Source organism: Lolium rigidum, chromosome 6, assembly GCF_022539505.1.
Source record: "Lolium rigidum isolate FL_2022 chromosome 6, APGP_CSIRO_Lrig_0.1, whole genome shotgun sequence".
In the NCBI taxonomy this organism is placed as follows: domain Eukaryota; kingdom Viridiplantae; phylum Streptophyta; class Magnoliopsida; order Poales; family Poaceae; genus Lolium; species Lolium rigidum.
In genome coordinates this window covers 320,211,709-320,232,601 of record NC_061513.1, presented here as the reverse complement: position 1 = coordinate 320,232,601, position 20,893 = coordinate 320,211,709, and the positions used below count along the sequence as shown (strand labels likewise).

At 42.9% G+C, this 20,893-nt stretch overlaps 2 protein-coding genes and 1 non-coding gene across 3 annotated transcripts; 1 reads left to right on the top strand and 2 right to left on the bottom strand.

Moving 5' to 3' along the window:
• The first annotated feature begins 461 nt into the window (after positions 1–461).
• Positions 462–4,244, top strand: LOC124668512 (mini-chromosome maintenance complex-binding protein-like). The gene is made up of 14 exons (XM_047205633.1): positions 462–650; positions 1,052–1,165; positions 1,249–1,356; positions 1,452–1,577; positions 1,684–1,728; positions 2,031–2,150; positions 2,255–2,413; positions 2,535–2,606; positions 2,716–2,829; positions 2,926–3,128; positions 3,238–3,373; positions 3,500–3,724; positions 3,835–3,902; positions 3,978–4,244. Exons 1-14 carry the CDS (start codon positions 462–464, stop codon positions 4,090–4,092), a joined length of 1,794 nt encoding a protein of 597 aa, XP_047061589.1. The 3' UTR covers positions 4,093–4,244.
• A 287-nt stretch (positions 4,245–4,531) lies between these two features.
• Positions 4,532–6,787, bottom strand: LOC124665653 (proactivator polypeptide-like 1). The gene is made up of 5 exons (XM_047203049.1): positions 6,673–6,787; positions 5,870–6,054; positions 5,578–5,775; positions 5,412–5,471; positions 4,532–5,011 (listed from the first exon to the last, which is right to left on the bottom strand). The coding sequence occupies exons 1-5, from the start codon at positions 6,785–6,787 to the stop codon at positions 4,862–4,864; spliced, it is 708 nt and encodes a 235-aa protein (XP_047059005.1). The 3' UTR covers positions 4,532–4,861.
• An 840-nt stretch (positions 6,788–7,627) lies between these two features.
• Positions 7,628–7,709, bottom strand: TRNAS-UGA. Its single transcript has one exon. It is a non-coding gene; the product is annotated as a tRNA-Ser (tRNA).
• Between the last annotated feature and the right edge of the window lie 13,184 nt (positions 7,710–20,893).

The window sequence follows — 20,893 nt, the reverse complement described above, 5'->3', positions numbered from 1 at the left end:
TCCTCAATTTTGTCCGAACAGAACATGGGGTCGGAACCGTCCCGTGACCTCGGAATGGAACCGGTCCGTTCCATCCCCTCCGGTTCCAGAACCGAACACCCTAAGTGTGCTACTGCCATCTTGAACCATCTCTCTCTAAACTGGGCCTTTGGACCTTTCTCAAAATGATGGCGCAGGCTGCTTTCACACTCTCTTGTCCTGATAGTGGACCATTAACACCATCGAGCAGTAGAGCTGGGCCCGGGTCGGCCCACTACACTCTAAAAGCCCACGGAATTGGCGGGAAGTGGAGCAAGAAATGGCGGGAAGCGCCGCCGCCAGTGGCGCGAAACCTCAACCCACTATAACTCCTCTTCCCTCCCCATCCCGCCGCTCCATCTCCCCGCCATTGCTCCCAACCTCCCAGTCTCCCAAGACTACAGCGGGAAGTCCATCGCCAGAGAAAGAGAGAGAGGGAGAGGATGGTGGGCCCACAGTACGACCTCGTCGGGAACCCCCTGGGCGCGGTGCGCACCACCTTCGAGAAGGCGGCGGCCGCCGCCGCGGCGGAGTCCGGAGGCCGCGACCCGGTGGCGGCGTTCCGGTCCAAGGACTGGGGTGCCAGCGAGGTCTTCCGCTCCTTCCTCTTCGACCAAGGCGGCATCGACAAGGTATACAACCCGATAATCTTTTTCTCCCTCGTCATGTGCTACGTTTGACGAGTTCAGTTCAGCATCTGGTCTGGTTAGCCTTGGCACCAAGTTATTTAGATCTGTTCCTCCCATATTAAACTATCGAATGTGCGTTGATTCTGATGTTTGGTGTCAGAGCATTGTAAACGGAAATTAGTTATAGTAGTATAAAAGAATTGCTTGAAGAATTGAGGATATCGGATTCGATTTAGTGCTGTGAGTATGTGCAAATGTGGTCAAGAGTTTTATGGTGGGGAAAAGTATCAGATGAGAAGTTATGACTCTGTTTATGTGGATATTACTACGAAATATTTTCGAGATTTTTCACTGAGGATTACTAGGCGAAATGAGTTTTTCTAAGTATTTTTTTCCCTTTCCAGGTTCCCCTGTTGGATGCATCAAATCTCGGATTGATCAAACCGAACACCCTCGTTCGGTTCCGGGGAATGGTTCAGGACATGCTTGGAAATGAGTTCTACGCTGGGGCGTTCAAGGTACTAAACTGGTCATGCTCATCGGCTCTTGTTAAGCTGCCGCCACTGCAATCCATACTTATCTGTAAAAATTGTTTGTGAAGGATGGTTCTACCTGGAGGACGAACAAGTTCACAGATTTCTCACCATTTGCAATGCCGCACCCGTGTGATTCACATCTCTGGGAGCGCCACCTCTTCCACTGTGTGCCTGTATGTTACTGCTTCCTTGGGTACTTATTTTTAATTCTCGTGTCAATTGTACAATTGGTTGAATTCGCCTTGACTTTGTGATTGATTTCTTTCAGGTTCCTGGGCAGAATTCCTGGACACTGGAGTCTACCCCTGGACCTGACTTGCGCCAAATGTCAAGCTGCATGTCACCTGAACAAAGGGAGAAAAGGAAGAGGGATGGGGATGATGATATCATGGATGTAAGCTCTTGTTTTATTTGCGGCCACAATGTTTCTCTTAACTTTTCAGTGTCCAATAACCGGCATTGGTTGCTATCATTGTGATCTAATCCATTGCTTGTTACAGGTTTCAGAAAATGGTAATGGTGAGAGTTCATCCAGTAAAAAACCGGTAAGCACTCAACTTAGTTTGCTACCAATGTGAAGGGTGAAGTTTATAGGAAGCAACTGTGTGCTTTAAGTTATCTGATTTGTCAATTCTCCCTTATGAAGTTATCTGATAATGTAGTGCATATGTATTTCCCTGGTTTGAAGTTAATCAAGCATTTGATTAACTCAGATTACTTTTCTCTTGTCTGGATATAGATAAGCATAGTACTAAAGTAGGAATCGTAGATGCTCCATCTCATACTAATCAGATGTCACATAAAATGGATTGGTTATCTTATTTAATCTGCATTTGCTTTTTCTCAGAAGGAAGATGGCATCCAGATCTCATCTAACTCAGCAGAAATGCCAGCAACTGAAGCTGTGCCAGAGATGAATGGGAATGATCATCATATTCCTGGAAGCTCTTTTTCATGTCTTGTGAAGGTGGAACATCTAATCTTTTGTATCAAATGCATGTTAGCTAGTTTATTTGTTCTGCTTCCTGTTCTTGCATGTCCTATTATTTACGGCCTTTCATGCTTTTGCAGATCTATGATATGCCTGAAAGTCAAGTCAAGCTAAACGATGTGGCTGAGTTCATAGGGGTATATACATTTGACCCAGAACTTGCTGCTCCCAAGGATAATTCGGATGATATAATGTTTGACCTCATAGAAGATGTAACAGCTCAGCTGCCTCCCAGCAAGGTTTGTCTGTTACAGAGTTCATACTGATTGATTTGATTTCATGTGTAATTATGATACTTAAATTTCTATCTATATTTTGGTTTTTGCCTTGACCTCTATACCCTAAAAAATGTTTGTGTAGGTGCCCCGTCTTCACTGTTTGTTATTGCGAAAATTATCATCTCAAGATTTTCTAGCAAAGCAACCTGTTGAGGTGAATTTATAACTCAGAGATGGACTTGTTTAACCATATATCATTTCCTCCTAACATACGCAGTTCTGCACCACTGTTTTGTTAACATACTTTTGTTTTGACCATGCAGCCTTTACCAAGTCTATTAAAAGGCATCAGACAATCTTTGCTCTCGCATCTCACTCAGCTACTAGGGAATGATGACCTTGCAGCTCAATGTTTGCTGTTGCATCTTCTATCCAGAGTATGTCGTGTCACTGCCATTGCTTCCTTGCTTGCTTCTTGCTACGACATTTGTATTTGATTTAATGATTTCTTGGTCTTTTCAATATCTCTACAGCTTCGTACTCGGGTGGATGTTGTCACCGTTGGCAGGCTCTCCTTGAATTTCACTGGATTTAACAGAGAAAGTGCTTCCATTTTTGGAAACCAGCTAAATACTTTGATCCAGAGACTAGTGCCATATTCTCAAGCTATTCCTCTGTCAATTGAGTATCTCAACACAACCACACTTCAACCTAGAAAGGATAACAAATCAGGAAGGTAAATCTTGTTTTATCAATTTTGTTTGCCTAATCGAATTCAAAAAGTATGCAGCTCCCTGTTCTTTATTGAACGCTAATCTCTCTACTCTTCATAAAATTTGGTGTAGGTTGGTCACAGGAGTTCTGCAGCTACCTCAGGGCACTCACTTGACATTTGATGAGACTATCATGCAATCTGGATCTTTGACATCTAAAGGTGTTGAGAATACCATGCTGCTCAAGAACTTGATGGAGTCACTGATGGTAATAATCCTCCACAGAACAACACCTAGCAGTGCATTAGCGATGGCACAATATTTCTAGCATGAAACCCCAAATCGATCATTTCTGAGTAATTTACATATGTAATTTTTTCTGTTCTTCTTGCAGGTTGAGTATGATTTTGAGTACTACAAGCTGGAGATGGCAACTGATGTGCAGATGCTTACTCTCTCTGAAGGAAAATCAAACATCCTGCCTTCTGACTTGGTAGTGCCTTTTCGTCCATCCACCGTTCCTGCAGTGACTGCAACTCCTGAGGAACTTGAGAGTTGGAGATGGTACTTGGCCACAGTTAGGTCTCTTCCTCAGTCAAATGAACCTGAGATTTTGCAGGTAACCATCCCTCAATCCACTTATCTAGCAGATTCAGAACTCTAAGATTCTGTTGTTTTGTACGGCGTGGTTTACACCTGTACTGAGTTATTTTTACATCTTGATTGTAGACGATCCAAGATGAAATGGTCAATGCCATGCGTGAAGATAGGGGCTTGGGTTGCTCTGAACTTAGCAGGTATGGTTTTGTCAAGAGTTCCGTGCAAGCTTCTGACCTTTATATTCAGCTAACTTTGTTTCTGCTGATCTGCAGATGGCTAACAATGGCGCAGATAACAGCTTCAAGCTTTGGTGAGAAGAGCCTTTCAATGGAGCACTGGCAGATGGTGAAGGAGCTGGAGAGGCTTAGGAAACAGAGGATGCAATGAGAAGATATCTCATTAGCACATGAATGTGCAAACTCCACTTGTGGTAGTAGCCTGATGCTATGTGTGTATATATCTCTAGTGACCCAAATCACAAGACATGCATCTGCAACATTATCTGTAATTCTATGGATGCCATTGGCAACTTAATCAAGATTGGCATGTAACTTTGTCAAGTTTGCTCTTGTGGCCATATTCTGAATTGAATGGGCAAGTGTGCATTTTTTTGGAAGTAAACAATGTGTGGTTCAGAGTAGAGTTTTTAAATACAATTCAACTTCTGCTTATCAAGTAGTAAAGTTGAAAATACAAATAATGAAAAGCTACCAATGCAAATTATTTTCATGTGGATATCTCATGTTTCAATTTTTCTGAAACAGAACTCAGTATTTTCTTCCATAACCTGTAATTCAGGATTTATTTTCTTCCCCAGGTTAATAGAACCATCACGATTGGGAAAATAGTAGTTGATACAACGAGATAATTACAAGTGTTTAATATCTTCTGTCGTAGATGTATGCTGCTCTGAGGGGCTTGTATGTTGGGGAAGTGAATGGTACAGTATAGTTGATGGCTTGCTGCATAATTCAGACTTTAGAGAGTAGGGCTCCAAATGTACAAATAAAACTTCTACCCAAGCCAAACCTTCATAACTGGTAACTGGGCAGTTTGGCCATAGGGGAGAAAGCTTGCACATACATTTCACCTTCAATTATTCTAATCTGGTTCGATTTTGAAGCATTTGCTGTTGATTTGCATTGTCTTCACGTCTTCACAAAGCCACAGATAGAGGAGCGGTTTCCATCGTTGCCGGCGTGCCTGTTTTACACGCATGTATTGCGTAGCAGACGTCTGTTGTCTCAAGGTACTTCTGGAGTTTCACCAGAACTAGTGGGGTATATTCAAGCACCAGCCTCTTGCACTGAGAAAATGAAACAAAATATGAGCAGAACAGAACTAGATCTAGACCTTGCAATGTGTTGAAACTGTCTTAAAGGTTTATGCATTAGTACCACTCTGCAGTTACAAAGTTGCATGCACCTAATGTAATTGCAGCGAGCTAGAGATGGGTTTCTGGGTATTGAAGCATATTAAGTGCCCACCACCATCTTAAGTTCTGAAGGTTCTTAGGCTCGTCGATGAGAAGTACTGTATAATTGACGTGGTTACTTTTAGAAGCATCAAAACAGTTAAGATTTTCCCGGTGATTTTCATGGTACGAACGGCCACGAAAGTGAAGGGATCCAATGATCTGTCATCATTACTACAGGTTGTTTAATCTGTGTTTCGATATATCTTACTGTTATGTCAACTTAACTCACCAGCGGTGCATATTGCTCCGACTTGCTGCATGTTTTGAGAAGAAGCTTAACTATCTCCAGCTGCAAAAATTATGACACACACACGAAAAGACATTAGCTATGTGCAAAGTACAAGCCAACCATTGCACTAAAAAGCAATGATGGCCACCGAGAAGATAGCAGTTACCTTCGCGTTAGGATCTTTTAGCATGGTCAGAACTTCGACAAGAGCCTGGTGGCATAGACCACAGGCCTCCCCTCTAGCGGACACCCGCATCGCTGGCCCCTTCGGGCAGAGGTGCGCCGACTCACAGAACTGCTCAGGTTTAACCACGGAGACCTCCAACAAGAGAATTGGGATGTAGTAGTCGACCAGCGTGATGCACTGCGAGAAGGCAAACCGTCAACGAAAGCCAATCAGTGCACACAAAAATCAGACCTGTGCCATCCAGGGCAGGAACTGCAGCTTGTGCCCATACCTGTTGTCTTAGAGGTCCCAGATTTGCGCACGCGTGGTTAAGGACGCCGAGAATCTCAGCCTTGGTCTCGTTCTGTTGGAGGTAGAATAATGCTTCGGTTGAGTATTGCTGGCATAGTTGGCACAGCTTTTCATTAGCCACAGTTGATCCTTCTCCTCTGCTTACTTGGGGCATGCTTTCCTTTTCTGAAATGGATACAATGGAACAGATTAGTACATAACTCATAAGGTCAACACTGTGGAGCTTGAATATGTTGAAGGAAGCTCAGGATATGGCGAGCATAATCTGTCAAATCTGGATCACAGTTTTTCCTTTGAGTGAGGATAAATGAGAATGCAGACTTGCAGAGTCAGCAAATGCAAGCAAATTCACATACCATAACTGTGACTGCCAATAGCTAGAGATAACTAGGCAGCAGAGAACTACGCAGGCATCAGCAACACAATTCATACTAATATGTGTCTGTGAAACTTAGATGGGGAGAAGCAGATGTAGAATCATTACGGAATCAGAACACAACCAAATTAAAAGATACTACTAGTATTTTGGTCAGAAAATAAGAGGTGGTTCTTCCTATGTATTGTAACACATAGTACAACTTTTTAGATGGTATTTTAGTACAGCATGTCTTTTTGTCAAATACGTGCGCTTGGATTGCATATGATTGCTGCACTCAATCAATCTACTTAGCATTATCATCATGGATAATTGGATACCATCGCAACATGAAGAGAAACTACGTCATAACAAATAATAATAACCAATAACAGCATCCATTTCTTGTAATGAAATTCACAACTTACTCAATATGCAGGCATATGGGTCTGTGCTCCCCCAAGATGCATGTCTGCTCTCTGCTACCACGGTTGAAAATGCTAGCACAAGTACGAACGCGAGCCTCCTCGTCGAACACGCCATGCCTGCTCAGAAGTTTGCCAGTTTGGAGAATCAGAACTGAACAGGGAACTATCCAACAGATGTCAATGCGTGCATCAGAAGGCTAGGATGCACCCAAAAGTGCAGTTATGTTAGAACACGAAACCGGAAATCAAACAGCCCTAGCCCTTCAGCTAACCCAAATTTCTACAAAGTCAAACTCTGCCTAGGTATTTCAACCTCCAGTTTAGTTTCCCAGATTGGTTGAACTCCATTTCCCAGCACAGCAAGTTCGATAACACACAGGCATATATACATACACATTTTGGGCACCAAATGTATCCACCAGATTCAGCTAGACCTAGAACATGCTCTGGGAATACCCAGCCCCCATTTTCTGAAGCAGTTCAAGCTACCCAAAATCGAGCCTCCACCAGATTCAGCAGGACAGATCAACTCAAGAACCAGCAAAATACTCTCTGCCATACTAAGAGGCGCTAATATTTTCAGGGGAATCACGAAGCAGCTCACCTGGTTGACTCGCTGTGCCGCTCTCTTCTCCGCTCCCCTCTCTGCTCTCGGAATGGAGGAGCGAGTCGGGGGTCTGCGTCGAGCAACTGGTTTTCCTTTGTCTCTGTCTTAAGCTTCAAGAGAGGTTAAGCTTAGCTGAGGTCCTGAAGAATCTTTTCTTCGAAGGTACGCTGAAGAAAGACCGGAGTGCGATTTGTCGTTGAATATTGCATCAGCTTTTCTCTTTTTATGACTCACAATATAAAAACACACGAGCGACCGTGAAATACTTTTCATCAAGATTATTATTATGTGAGTAAACTTCGTTTTTACCCTGGTTTTACCAAAGAAAACAAAAAGGACTAAAAAAATCGTCGACAGCAGGGTTCGAACCTGCGCGGGCGTAGCCCAACAGATTTCAAGTCTGTCTCCTTAACCACTCGGACATATCGACTGTTTTGTCTTTAATTCCTCTAGCCTTTTTATTATTGGAGACTACGTAGAACCTGGGCCGCATCAGACCATAGGCCTGCTCGCCCTGCTATATACTATGGTGGAAAGTTGGGCCTCAGCGCCACTGACCAACGCCGGCTGATTTCCATGGATTGCTTTGAAGTGTGATGTACTGAAGCTACCTCATGATCATTGCTCCCCTAAAGAAACATCAGAATCACTGAATACACTTTTTTCTTCCAAATGGCCAAGTTCATCCATGCATGAAGCAAGGGCAACGAACAAACAGCGCATGATCTAACAAAGAAAGAGAGCGCGTGATCTCTTCATCCACGACCCGCTTTTGTTGGGTGTTGGTAGCCACTACCGTTAGATCATTGCGAAAACGGTTACCCCGCTACTCCTACTCTAGGAAATTCACTTTGGAGCTCCGGCTACGGGTAGTTAGTCTTTTTTTAATCAAAGAACTAACGAAAAAAAAGTATTTCAAAGATTCAACCAAATATGAAAGAAATCTAGATGTAGGAAGTATGTATCATACATGCGTGTAAATTTTCAACATGAAATTCCTTATATATAACCCGAGCTACAAAATAATTCAGTTTGTGGATTCTAAAAAATGTGTACTACTCCATAATGTTATCATTTTTTGTTTGGCTTAGAGTACAATATGATCCATACTGAAAATTTGCGTACATATAGGAGTATCCATCCTTAACCACATCCAGAATTGTTTTCAGATTTTTTTAAACATTAAAATGTACTACTACCTCTGTCCATAAATAGATACCAAAAGTTTGTCTAAATTTGAATGTATCTAGCCACAATTCAGTGTATAGATACATCCGAATTTAGACAAATCTTTGACATCTATTTATGGACGGGGGGAGTATTATTTTCGAAAAATATTCAAAAAGGGGCTTCCTGGACAACTCTTTATTTCAAATGCGTTTCGAACATATTTTAAAAATGTCAGAAAATACAAAAAATGTCTTGTGCATATCTTGACAAGTTACATGCTCATAAAGTTGTTTAAGCAAAAAACTAACATGTTATGTGTCCTATGTAAAAAAGATAAATTTTGATGCTAAAATAATACATTTCTCGAGAGATTATTTAAATTTGTTTCATAAAAAAAGATTATTTAAATTTGTATTTTTTACAAAGGACATAAAAAATATCGATTTTATGTTAAACTTCACGTGCGCACATTGAACATATCCCTGTACATGTGATTTTTTTTCATTAATCCTTTTAGTTTTTAATATATATTTTATACATATATATACCGGCCGGGTGCATACCTGGATCAGTTTTGAGTTTCCGATCCTTCTGATCTGAAAATTTTGGCAATAGTGTGATCCTGATCCATCCCATCATTCTGCATATACGCCGCCCTACTGCTGCCGTGCCGTGCTATAGCTAGAGCTAGCTACATTGCTTAGTTTCCACGCACACGCATGCATGCAACCATTGACGTCCATCGCCGGCCGGCCGGCTCCATCGATCTTGTAGCTCCACGTCTCTTCCATCGTCCGCTTTGTGTCACCGGACGCTACCTCTTGCTACAGTCATGCTACTGCCTACTACATTCAATACATAACTAACTAACTGCCGGCCAACTGCCGCCTGCCGGCCGCCGGGCAGGCCGGAACTTCTCTTCCCGAGAAGATAGCTACACTGACTCAGAGCAGATGCAGCAGAAATGCAGAATGCAGGGCGGTGCGCCGGGGCGGCAACATGGGCAGGGAGGAACAACAGAGGATATCTTTTACTCCCAAAACTACCTAGTGCTACCGTGAACATATCCACAACTTGCTGAGGAAATTGCTAGTGGTGTGGCTTCAAGTTCTCGTATGAGGTGTTGGGAAGCAACAGCAAGAATTACAAAAAAAAAAAATCGCAAGAAAAGTTGCAAAAATCTAGTTGATTGACAAAAGAAGCCATGGTAACTTGAAACCCCAATTGTAGCCCGAGCTACATGACTCCTGTTTTTTTGCAAATTCTGAATCTAACAATTTGTAGTTTCAAAAAATTCTAAAAAAAATCTAGTTGTAGCCAATGATGTTCTACCACTCTGCAAAATCTGAGGATGAAATACATTATATTCGGGGCTACAGAAAAAATGACAAATTCTGACAAATGTTGGAACTTTCAAAATCTGCACTGTTCACTTTTTCAAATCCACATATTTGTGAATTTTGTACAGCCCAAAATACTCAGTCTTTCGAGTTGCTTATTTTTTTCACCGTAGTAGCTAGAGTACATCATTGTCTACATCAAGATTTTTTGTTCATATTTTTTGAAACTATTAACTGCTATTTTCCAATTTTTGAAAAAACGATCTCCATGTAGCCTGAGCTACAAAATGCCACACTCCATGGTGACTTCCCAATATAGTTATAATGTATATGAAAAGTGCTTTTGGCTCCTGAGCTCTAGTGGTCTCGCCATTAAAAAAGTTACTTTTAAGTTATCAAAAAACATGAAAATAATTCTGGAGATTGTCAGTGATACATCCCACAATCATGCATAATCTTAATCTGATTTTTATTTTTATTTTGTGCTAGATAAAAATAATAAAATCTGATATGTTTTGGAGATTTGAAACTGATTACTCAAAACTACACTTTTGTTATTTTTGTGTAGCTTAGAATATAAAATATTTAAAATTGATTTTTTACACGTTTGTGGGATACATCATTGACTATATGCGTTTTTTAGATTTTTTTGAAACTCAATTTTTTTATTATTATTTTTAAAAACGAGATTACTGGTGCTCATGTGCACCCAATCTCTGTCCGTATGTATACTAATGTACAGTACCTGTTGCTTCCGTGGATTGCCAGCTGAGTGAATCTTCCAAGTTCACCGTCAGACACTCGCACACACGGGGTGAAGAATATAGTTGATCAAATGATCTTGCTTGGATGTGCGGAAGATCATTAATGAACGGAGGACCTAGATTTTGCCATCCCCATGTCGAGCTACTCCTACCTTTGCTTGCATCAAGAATAGGGCAACGAAAAAAATCACATTTTTATAAACAGGTGGCGCCTCTACCCGGCCACAAGCTACGCAATATGCAGCTATAGATGCATGTGCCGTGCGCACACCAACACAAGTTGGGCAGATACACCTATTATTCAGCTTCTATAGTTCTAATGAGCCGAATTTGTAAGTTTGTATTATGTTTCACAAATTGATACAAAACTGTTTGGGGTACAAGGGATATAAATAGTAGAGTCAACCGACTAAGCCTAAAACCCTAGCTTGCGTTACAAGTCTAGCTTAATCGAAACATATAATCTAACATCCCCCCGCAGTGTCAACGTGGGGTTCAATCACGTTGAGACTGAAACGAATGTCATGAAACGGCTGTGTCGGCAGTCCCTTGGTAAAGATGTCGGCGAACTGCGCTGTAGTGGGAACATGAAGAACTCGAACTTGGCCCAAAGCAACTTTCTCCCTGACGAAGTGAATATCTATCTCAATATGCTTTGTCCTCCGATGCTGAACTGGATTGCTGGACATGTAAACCGCTGAAATATTATCACAATAAACAATAGTGGCCTCCTGGATGGGACGATGAAGTTCAGCCAACAACTGCCGTAGCCAAACTGTCTCAAGCAACTCGCATGTGCAACAGCTCGATACTCAGCTTCGCGGACGAGCGTGAAACCGTAACCTGTCGCTTAGAAGACCATGAAAGCAAATTGTTACCCATAAAAACACGAGTATCCGGACGTGGACCGACGAGTGTCGGGGCATCCAGCCCAGTCCGCATCAGAGTATGCTTGTCAAACTGGTAGGTGAAGTGGTGTTTATGTGAAGGCCATAATCTAATGTTCCTTTTAGATATCTAAGAGTGCGTTTCATGTGATTGTAGTGAGGAACTCGTGGATCATGCATATATAGGCAGGCTTGTTGGACAGAATAAGATATTTCTGGGCGTGTTAGAGTAAGGTATTGTAGTGCACCCGCAATGCTACGGTAGATAGTTGGGTCTGAGAATGGTTCGCCATCAGCAGAGAGTTTGGCGCTAGTGTCAACACGTGTACGAGCAGGCTGACAGTCAATCATGCCTGCGCGGTTGAGAAGATCTAGAATGTACTGACGTTGGGAAAGAAAAAGACCATTAGAGTCACGTGTAACAGTGATGCCAAGAAAATGATGAAGCACACCAAGATCAGTCATAGAGAATTCAGAGTTAAGCAAGTGTAATAATATGATCAAGAAAAGTCTTAGTGGAAGCAGTGAGAATGATATCATCAACATAAAGAAGAAGATAAGCTGTGTGTGTGGAAGTGTGATAGACAAAAAGAGAGGTGTCGGTGAGAGAGGGAGTGAAACCGATTGTTTGAATGTAAGTTGAAAAACGTTGGAACCAAGCCCTAGGGGCTTGTTTGAGACCATAAAGAGATTTTTGAAGGAGACAAACATGATCGAGAGCGAGAGGAGTCTTCGAAGCCTAAAGGTTGTTGACAATAAACAGTTTCTTGGAGAGCACCATGAAGAAAGGCATTTTTGACATCGAGTTGGTGAATGGGCCAAGAAGAGGAAGTGGCGATGCTAAGAACAGTGCGAATAGTGCTAGGCTTGACAACAGGAGAGAAGGTCTCGTCGTAGTCGATGCCGTGCTGCTGAGAGAAACCACGACAAACCCAGCGAGCCTTGTAGCGAGAGAGAGTTCCGTCAGAGAGAATTTTTGGCGGAAAACCCATTTGCCGGAAACAATATTTGCACCGACTGGGCGAGGACAAGGCGCCATGTATCATTGTGAATGAGAGCAGAAAACTCATCACGCATAGCGGCAGCCCAGTTAGGATCGAGAAGAGCACTTTTGTAGGTTTTAGGGATGGGGGAGATCGGAGAAGTGGTGGCATGAAGATTGAGACGCGGCCCTTTTGGAACGTGAAATCCCGTTTTGGCCCGAGTGCGCATTGTGTGATCATTTGTGGGAGCTTGGGTAGGAACCGCATGGGGTGGTAGAGGTGGAGTGGGATGAACAACGACGTCAGGCGCAGCGGATGAGTCAGACGTCGAAGATGGTGGAATAGGTGGAGAAGGAGCGGCGGGGGAGATGGGTGTATCGGGTGGAGCTGCGGACGCGGCGAGGAAGCAGCCGACCCGCCGTCGCGGCAAGTGGAGTCGGCTGAAGGGTCTGCCGCGGCAGGCGAGGAGGGCACCGGGGTGGCGGTAGGAGCGGTGTAGTGGTGAGGAAACCTAGCGGGGTGAGCTATGGGATGATGTAGGGTAGGCGATGGGTCAATGGGAGTTTGGGAGGGTGTCCGTGTGGAGAAAGGGAAGATATGCTCGGAAAAAGTAACGTGCCGAGAGATGTGGACGCGGCCGGAGACGAGATCCGAGCAGCGATAACCCTTGTGTTCATCGAGTATCCTAGAAAGACACAGGGAATGGAGCGAGGTGATAGTTTGTTGGTGGAGATGGCGGAAGTGTTTGGAAAACAAAGACAGCCAAAGACGCGAAGTTCAGAGTAGTTGGGATGACTAAGGTAAAGAGAGTAGAATGGTGTAGAGTTTGGGTTGGACTTGTGAGGCCGAATGTTAAGTAAGTAGGTGGCTGTGCGTAAGGCTTCGGCCCAGAATTTTGGTGGCATTGAGGAGTGGATTAAAAGGGTGCGAATGATGTCGTTTATTGTGCGAAGCGAGCGTTCGCCTTGCCGTTTTGAGGTGAAGTGTATGGGCATGAAAATCGGAGAAGAATGCCATGTTGAAGAAAGAAGTTTCGGTTTTGAAAGTTATCAAATTCTTTGCCGTTGTCACATTGGATAAATTTAATGGGAAGAAAGAAGTATGTGGCGACATATTTGTGAAAGTTTAGGAAAATGGTGTGGACGTCTGATTTGTTGCGTAAAGGAAAAGTCCAGACAAAGTGTGTGAAATCGTCTAGAACGACTAGATAATATTTAAAGCCAGAGACACTAGTATGGGGAGATGTCCATAAATCGAGGTGCAAAAGTTCAAAAGGAAAGGTACTAACATTAGTAGAGGAACTAAAGGGCAAGCGAACATGTTTTCCTTGCTGACAAGAGGGACACATGGAGGTATTATGACTATCCTTATTACAATTTATTGAAAATTCGCTAAGTATAGAAGACAAGGTAGCGTTGTGGGGGTGGCCGAGACGGTGATGCCGGAGGTCGACTGGACGCCGCCATGGAGGTGGGTGGGTCGTGGGTGGCGGCGCCATGGAGAGTGTAGAGGTCGCCGGAGCTATTGAACCAAGCGATCTCCGCTTTGGTCTGGTAGTCCTTCACAGATAAACCAAACGGATCAAATTCCATAGAAACAAGATTGTCACGGGTGAACTGACGAACAGAAATTAAGTTTTTGATTAGCGCGGGTGCAATAAGGACATCACGTAGGAGGAGTTGTTTGGTGGGTGTAGGTATGGTGGTTTGGCCGGTGTAATATATAGGTATAGTAGTGCCGTTTCCTAGGACTATGGATGAAAGTGGTGTGGTGGAAAAATTTGACAGCATATTACTAGAAGCAGACATGTGACTAGAAGCACCAGAATCGAAATTCCAGTCCATACCTGAGTTTCCCTGGGCAGCGAAGTTGTTCATGGCCTGCAAGAACGCAGATTGGTCCCAGCTCGGTGAAGGAGCGGAGGTCGGTTGATGCAGCGGTGCAGTTGGAGCAGGCGGCATGAGGACAGGCGAAGGCTGAAACATCCGGGGGTGCTGATATGGCATGTATGGCATCCCCCGTCGTAGTAGGCCGGGGCGGCGTGGTAGGCGTTCGGCGGGGCGCGCTGGTCGAGGAGTCCAGGGGAACCGAGTGGGGGCGAAGACCCGGCGCCCGTGCACCCGTGTAGGCCGGAGGAGCGCCGATCGGAGAGGGGGCCGCCCGGGGCATGGACCAAGCCTCGAACCATGCCGGTCCATGGATCATGAGGAGGGCGCCGGGTAGGCGGCGCGGCAGGTGCCGGCGCAGGCGCCGGTACCGCCGGTGGCGGGCGCCAAGCGGGAGGAGCGGCGGCGCTAGCGCGGGCGTCGAGGCGGCCGGTGGAGTGGCGGATCGCGGCGGCCGCACATCGGATTCTTGCCCTTGTAGTTGGGGCTGGGACGCCAGCCAGGAGGAGGCTGCCCGGCCGAGGCTGGAAACGGTACCGGGGGTCCTGCCGCGGCAGTGGGCTGGCTCGTCGGGCCTGCCGGTTGATACGTCTCCAACGTATCCATAATTTCTGTTGTTCCATGCTTGTTTTATGACAATACTTACATGTTTTGCTTGCACTTTATAATGTTTTCATGCATTTTCCGGAACTAACCTATTAACAAGATGCCACAGTGCCAGTTCTCGTTTTCTCGCTGTTTTTGGTTCCGAAAAGGCTGTTCGGGCAATATTCTCGAATTCGACGAAACGAAGACCAAACCTCCTATTTTTCCCGGAAGCGTCCGGAACACCGAAGAAGAGTCGGAGAGGGGCCGAGGGCCACCACACCATAGGGCGGCGCGGCCCGGCCCGGGCCCGCGCCGGCCCGTGGTGTGGCGCCCCGTGTGCCCCCTCGCGCCGCCTCTTCGCCTATAAAATCCCTTTCGACCTAAAAACACCAAAAACTCTTGACGAAACTCCAGAAAGACTCCAGGGGCGCAGCCACCATCGCGAAACTCCAATTCGGGGGACAGAAGTCTCTGTCCCGGCACCCTACCGGGACGGGGAAGTGCCCCCGGAAGCCATCTCCATCAACGCCATCGCCTCCATCATGCTCCGTGAGTAGTTCCCCCATGGACTACGGGTTCTAGCTGTAGCTAGTTGGTATTCTCTCCCTCATGTACTTCAATACAATGATCTCATGAGCTGCCTTACATGATTGAGATTCATCTGATGTAATCGGTGTTGTGTTTGTCGGGATCCGATGGATTGTTACATTATGATTGTCTATCTACAAAGTTTATGAAGTTATTGTTGCTGCAATCTTGTTATGCTTAATGCTTGTCACTAGGGCCCGAGTGCCATGATCTTAGATTTGAGCTCTATACTTATTGCTTAGATTGTATCTACAAGTTGTATGCACATGTCACCGTCCGGAACCAAAGGCCCCGAAGTGACAGAAATCGGGACAACCGGAGGGGATGGCGGTGATGTGAGGGACACATGTTTTCACGAAGTGTTAATGCTTTGCTCCGGTGCTCTATTAAAAGGAGTACCTTAATATCCAGTAGTTTCCCTTGAGGCCCGGCTGCCACCGGCTGGTAGGACAAAAGATGTTGTGCAAGTTTCTCATTGCGAGCACGTACGACTATTATTGGAAAACATGCCTACATGATTAATGATCTTGATATTCTGTCTTAATGCTATTTCAATCCTATCAATTGCCCGACCGTAATTTGTTCACCCAACACTTGTTATTGGAGAGTTACCACTAGTGTAGATAGCTGGGAACCCCGGTCCATATTTCATCATCATATACTTGTTCTACATGTCAACTCGTTTTCCGGTGCCATTGCTCTCATATTACTACTACCGCTGTCGTGTTACCTGTTACTATTGCTCTCATATCATCGCTACTTTCACATCACCCCCGTTACTAGTGCTTTTCCAGGTGCAGCTGAATTGACAACTCGGTTGTTAAGGCTTATAAGTATTCTTTACCTCCCCTTGTGTCGAATCAATAAATTTGGGTTTTACTTCCCTCGAAGACCGTTGCGATCCCCTATACTTGTGGGTCATCAAGACTATTTTCTGGCGCCGTTGCCGGGGAGGCATAGCTCTACTCATAAGTTCACCTGGGGAGTACACTCTACATCTCTCTCTGTTTTATTTTGTTTTGTTTTGCTTAGTTTACTTTTTTCTAGTTTATTTGTGCTTAGTTTATTTCTGTCTAGTATTAGTTTGCTTAGTTTACTTTTGCTTAGTTTATTTTTGTCTTGCTTTATTTGTCTCATATACCCAAAAATCCATAAAAATTTGAAAAACCAAAAAATTAAAAACTGCTGTTATGGGAGAACCAACAACCTACTTGGAGCTTATAGAATGTTATAATTGTTATAGAGAATCAAGAACTGGTAAAATAATGAGTGCTATGATAGAAAAATTGAATACAATTGCTAAAATCTTGCTTGAATGCCATGATATAAACTGTTGCTCTCAACAGGATACTAAACATCTTAAATTTCAATGTGGCTTTAGTGAGGAATTTTTAATTAAGAACTATAATCGGAATTGCTATATTCATTATGGGTTCGAAGAGGTAGAACAATTTGTCTTATTTATGGGAGCCTCCGAGATAGAATCCTTCATGGTTGAGAATTATGAAACTTGTGTTGTTTGTAAGGGCCTTAAAGATTATGTCTCTACTATCCTTAATTCTTGCATAGAATGCTAAAGTAGAAATCCTTATATCCTTGATTATAAAGAGAGACACATTAATGCACAAGAATGCACTCACAATTTGCAGGAACCTCGTGGAAGAAGGAATTGATGAACCCGAAAGCTCATTGGATGAAAAAGAGGAGGAAATTGATGAACCTGAAAGCTCATTGGATGAAAAAGAAGAGGAGAGCGACGAACAAAAGGAGGAAGAATGGATTAGCTACCCATGTCAACCTTCTAATGAGAGTAACTCTTTATCTCTTACACTATTTGATTGTCCTCCATGCTTACCGGAAGAGGTTGAATGTTATGTTCCTGTGGATTCTCTTGAAATAGTACCTATGAGTAATACTTGTGAGAATGATTATGCTACTGTTATCTATGATAATCCATGCTACTTTGATAAATCTTATGATAATGCTTTGTTTGTGCTCGATGTCGAAATGCATGGTACTAAAGAATTTTGTTTGGCAAATGTCTATGATAAAGCTCTAGATGATGGTCCTATGTTACTTAATAATATTAATTGTACTACTAATGAAAATGGGATTGGAGAGTTCTTGACTTATTCTATGAGTCCCATATCTATTGAGATTGATCAACTACCTTGTTATATTATTAATAAAAGTAAGTTCGAAAGTTTTAATTCCACTATTCTTGAACTTGATAAAAATTGTGTTTGGAAATCATGAAAAGTATGCTGCATGTGATAGCTATATTGTTGAGTTTGTTCATGAAGCTACTGAAAATTATTATGAGAGAGGAAAATATGGTTGTAGAAATTTTCATGGTACTAATACACCTCTCTATATGCTGAAATTTTTGAAGTTATTCTTGTTTTATCTTCTTATGCTTGTCACTTTGTTCTTCATGAATTTATTTGTGTACAAGATTCCTTTGCATAGGAAGCATGTTAGACTTAAATGTGTTATGGATTTTCCTCTTGATGCTCTCTTTTGCTTCCAATACTATTTCTTGCGAGTGCATCATTAAAACTGCTGAGCCCACCTTAATGGCTATAAAGAAAGAACTTCTTGGGAGATAACCCATGTGTTATTTTGCTACAGTACTTTGTTTTATATTTGTGTCTTGGAAGTTGTTTACTACTGTAGCAACCTCTCCTTATCTTAGTTTTGTGTTTTGTTGTGCCAAGTGAAGCCTCTAATCGAAGGTTGATACTAGATTTGGATTTCTGCGCAGAAACAGATTTTTATCTGTCACGAATCTGGGCTTTTTTCCCTGTAGGTAACTCAGAAAAATATGCCAATTTACGTGCGTGTTCCTCAGATATGTACGCAAATTTCATTAGTTTTGAGTTTTCTGATTTGAGCAACGGAAGTATTTTATTAAAATTCGTCTTTACTGGCTGTTCTGTTTTGGCAGATTCTGTCTCTGTTTTTTGCATTGTCTCTTGTGGACTTTAAGCGAGGTTTTCTAGACGTAGAGGGCTGTAGCTAATGTTTTATTGAGTTTTTGCAATGTGCCACTACAGGACCAAGGTGGATTCAAATTTTTTGAAGTACTAACCCCTCTAATGAAGTTTATGAGAAGTTTGGTGTGAAGGAAGTTTTCAAGGGTCAAGAGAGGAGGATGATATATGATCAAGAAGAGTGAAAAGTCAAAGCTTGGGGATGCCCCCGTGGTTCATCCCTGCATATTTCAAGAAGACTAAGCTTGGGGATGCCCAAGGCATCCCCTTCTTCATCAACTTATCAGGTTCCTCCCCTGAAACTATATTTTTATTCGGTCACATCTTATGTGCTTTACTTGGAGCGTCTGTATGTTTTATTTTTGTTTATGTTTGAATAAGATCGGATCCTAGCAATCCTTGTGTGGGAGAGATACACGCTCCGCTTTTTCATATGAACACTCGTGTTCTTCGTTTTACTTTTAATGTTCAATGATAAAAGTTGGAAGCTATTGCATTTATTTATATTTGGTTGGAAAAAGAAAATGCCTCACATGTCTTGGATAATTTGACACTTGGCAATTGTTTTGAGCTCTCAAATAGATCATTATTAAGTTTTTTCATGTAGTCTAAGCCTATTAGTGGAGAACTACTGTAGAGCTTGTTGAAATTGGTTTGCATAATTGGTCTCTCTTAAGGTCTAGATATTTTCTGGTAAAAGTGTTTGAGCAACAAGGAGGACAGTGTAGAGTATTATAATGCTTGCAATATGTTCTTATGTAAGTTTTGCTGTACCGGTTCATACTTGTGTTTGCTTCAAATAACCTTGCTAGCCCAAAGCCTTGTACTGAGAGGGAATGCTTCTCGTGCATCCAAAACCTTGAGCCAAAACCTATGCCATTTGTGTCCACCATATCTACCTACTATGTGGTATTTCCTGCCATTCCAAAGTAAATTGCTTGAGTGCTACCTTTAAACAATTCAAAATTTATTACCTCTGATTTGTGTCAATGTTTTATAGCTCATGAGGAAGTATGTGGTGTTTATCTTTCAATCTTGTTGGCAACTTTCACCAATGGACTAGTGGCTTCATCCGCTTATCCAATAATTTTGCAAAAAGAGCTGGCAATGGGATTCCCAGTCCCAAATTAATTAACAAAAATAGACACTCCTCCATGGTATGTGATTGTTGGACGGCACCCGAGGATTCGGTTAGCCATGGCTTGTGTAAGCAAAGGTTGGGAGGAGTGTCATCATAATGAAACTAAAATAAAAAGGCACTCCTTCATGGTATGAGATTGTTGGCAGGCACCCGAGGATTCGGTTAGCCATGGTTTGTGAAAGAAAGGTTGGAAGGAGTGCCACCCAAAAATAAAAATAATTCATGAGAGCCGCTCTTGAAGGTTTGTCTAGCAAGGGGGTTAGAGTGCCCACTACCATTCGTTGACAACAACAAACACCTCTCAAAACTTTACTTTTATGCTCTCTTTATGTTTTCAAAACCAAAGCTCTAGCACAAATATAGCAATCAATGCTTTCCTCTTTGAAGGACCTTTCTTTTACTTTATGTTGAGTCAGTTTACCTATTTCCTTCCATCTTAAAAGCAAACACTTGTGTCAACTGTGCATTGATTCTTACATACTTGCATATTTGCATTCATCATATTACTTTGTGTTGACAATTACCCATGAGATATGCATATTACAAGTTGAAAGCAACCGCTGAAACTTATATCTTCCTTTGTGTTGCTTCGATGCCTTTACTTTGAACTTATTGCTTTATGAGTTAACTCTTGTGCAAGACTTTTGATACTTGTCTTGAAAGTACTCTTCATGAAAAGTTTTGCTATATGTTATCTATTTGTTAGCAACTATAGATCATTGCCTTGAGTCACTTCATTCATTTCATATGCTTTGTAATAGTATGATCAAGGTTATGTAAGTAGCATGTCACTACAGAAATTATTCTTTTTATCGTTTACCTGCTCGGGACGAGCAGGAACTAAGCTTGGGGATGCTTGATACGTCTCCAACGTATCCATAATTTCTGTTGTTCCATGCTTGTTTTATGACAATACTTACATGTTTTGCTTGCACTTTATAATGTTTTCATGCATTTTCCGGAACTAACCTATTAACAAGATGCCACAGTGCCAGTTCTCGTTTTCTGCCGTTTTTGGTTCCGGAAAGGCTGTTCGGGCAATATTCTCGGAATTCGACGAAACGAAGACCAAACCTCCTATTTTTCCCGGAAGCGTCCGGAACACCGAAGAAGAGTCGGAGAGGGGCCGGAGGGCCACCACACCATAGGGCGGCGCGGCCCGGCCTCGGGCCCGCGCCGGCTCGTGGTGTGGCGCCCCGAGTGCCCCCCTGCGCCGCCTCTTCGCCTATAAAATCCCTTTCGACCTAAAAACACCAAAAACTCTTGACGAAACT